At 54.9% G+C, this 2,206-nt stretch overlaps 1 protein-coding gene across 1 annotated transcript in view; it reads right to left on the reverse strand.

Moving 5' to 3' along the window:
* The window catches only part of NDRG3 (NDRG family member 3), a gene marked incomplete at its 3' end in the record, with an annotated part of 30,428 nt that extends 30,223 nt beyond the window's left edge, over positions 1-205 (reverse strand). Inside the window, exon 1 of the mRNA XM_010137472.1 lies at positions 149-205. Coding sequence (XP_010135774.1) covers positions 149-205 — 57 coding nt within the window. The remainder of the gene's footprint in view (positions 1-148) is intronic.
* Positions 206-2,206: the final 2,001 nt, after the last annotated feature.

Genomic DNA, 2,206 nt, shown 5'->3' on the forward strand with positions numbered 1-2,206 from the left:
TGGTGGGTTATCCGAGCAGGGAAGCATTCACTGGTTTTCAGTCCTTAAGGCATTTCAAGCTGTTCACAGGTTCTGGCAACCAGGTACCCTGCCAGGCTCAAAGCCAGCCAGAGAACACCTGAGAGAGCGAAGGAGTGGCTCACTTTACCTTATCGTTGAGGAGTGGTTTGATCTCCGTCAGCTGAACATCCTGCAGTTCGTCCATGGTGCCGTAAGTGGAGCAAATTAATCCTCAGAGGGTGATCCTGAAACAAAGGCATATTTGTTAGAGGTGCCAGACAAAGGCAGCCTCGGGATCTTTCACTAGACCCACATGTGCTCAAATGGAAGTCTGAAGATGAAAGAAGCTGCTTCTTGGTGCCACAGGAGCACCTATAACGGCCACACTCGGATGGAGCATGCCAGCAGCGTCACTCCCCACCCCACATGCTGCCTTGCCTGTTGAGGCTGTTCCTGAAAGCTCACGACTTTCCACTGAGAAAGTCTGGATCCATTTCCACACACCGCTGGCACTTCAGCCATAGCCTGCCTGGAAATGATCTGGAAACGACCGGATCAGTGAGCGAAACGCGGTGCTGGATCTGGGGAAGCAGTGACCTCTCCCTGCCGTGCCAACACAGCACCCAGCCACACAGATGGGGCTGAGCCCGCAACCCACCAGACACACAGCCAAGGCTGCAGCTGCACATGGCAGACAGAGGTGTGCAGAGCCAAGTGCCGTGCTAGCACAAGACAGAAGCCAGCCCAGAACCCGCGGCAGTCCTGGTTACATGAGGATGTCAAAGGGATGTCAAAAGGGCCCCCAGAGGGTCTGTAACACTGGGCAGCCCCAACAGTCGATCTCCATCAAGTGGCGCAGAGACCTCACAGGAGAGAAAAACTGTTCAAGACTCCTTGTAAAAGATCTGCAGACATGTCTGCCCAGGAAACAATCAGCTCTCTCCCTCCACTTCTCCTGTTTTTAAAGAGACCAACATGTCATTTCATAAGCTTAAAACAGGTTTAAAATACCACAACAAAGCAGCATAAATATCCACAGCACACAGAACAGAGCACAGGCTGTGGGCAAAGCAAAAGGTTTGCCTGGAATGATCTGTGTATAAATCACACATTTTTCTATAAATGTCCCAGTACCACCTGCTTTGCAAGTATTCCTCCTGCCTCCATTTATATATGACTATAAATACACTCAGATACCCCAATTTAAACCACCCGTCCCTTCCCAAAGGCTTCCCGAAGGCTGGCACAGGCTCTGTGCTCTCTGAAATCCAGTAAGCCAAGAATGGAGCAAAGGCACCAGTTAGCAGAGACTAGAACTCAGGGTAGGGCACAGAAGGCTGCAGAAAGCAAGAGGCTGAGCCTCAGGAAGAAACCCCCCACCCACCGGTAAGATCCGAAGCACCCGCTGGCACGCTCGCTGCCGGGTAAGGGTGCTCTAAGTGACACCCCTCCAGTGCACAAACAAGGAGTGGTGTGAAGGGAGTTCAGCCAGCCGAGAGCCTGCGTACTACAGCCCTGCAGGCAGCGCAGCGCCAGCCGCACCGCCGGGGCCACGCGGGCTCTGCCGGCGGAGCTCCAGCAGAACCGCTCCCCGAGAGGGGGACCGGGAATCCAGCTCTCTGGGCAGCTCCTGGAATGTTCTGCTTTACTGTGGAGGCACAATCCCTCCTCGCCGGTTAGCAACTCAGTGCCACAAAACCTTGTACTCAGAGGCTGCGAACTCCCGTTCATTCATCTCAACCACAGCTTCTACTGTGTTAATTCTGAAGCCCGTTACTCCTGACTGCACGTTAACCCCGCTGAGGACAATCACACCGGACAGGTCTCACGCTGTCCTCAGAACGTGGCACTAACGCACCCGCCTGCCCGCTCCCTCGCCCGGCAGCGCAGGAGAAGCCCAGCTGAAGAAGCCTCCTCGCTGGGGACTGACCACACTCACGGTCCTGACAATCTGGCTCAGGTTTCCAAGAACCTCTCCGACACAGCTACCCCCTTCTTATGGGACGGACAGAAGAAACGCTGCTCCAGGGCATGCAAAGGGAGACTGGAACGAGCCCAGACCCCGCAGCCAGTGCAGGAACCAAAGCACACGACCCCGCTCCTTGGGTTGGCCACTTAGGCTCGTACGCAGCCACGTGTGCTGTGTAGCTTTTCACCACAGCTCCTTCCTTTCTCTGGCTCTTCCTGAGCCTCCTTTGTGTCTCCC

Source organism: Buceros rhinoceros, unplaced genomic scaffold (assembly GCF_000710305.1).
Source record: "Buceros rhinoceros silvestris isolate BGI_N320 unplaced genomic scaffold, ASM71030v1 scaffold3426, whole genome shotgun sequence".
In the NCBI taxonomy this organism is placed as follows: domain Eukaryota; kingdom Metazoa; phylum Chordata; class Aves; order Bucerotiformes; family Bucerotidae; genus Buceros; species Buceros rhinoceros.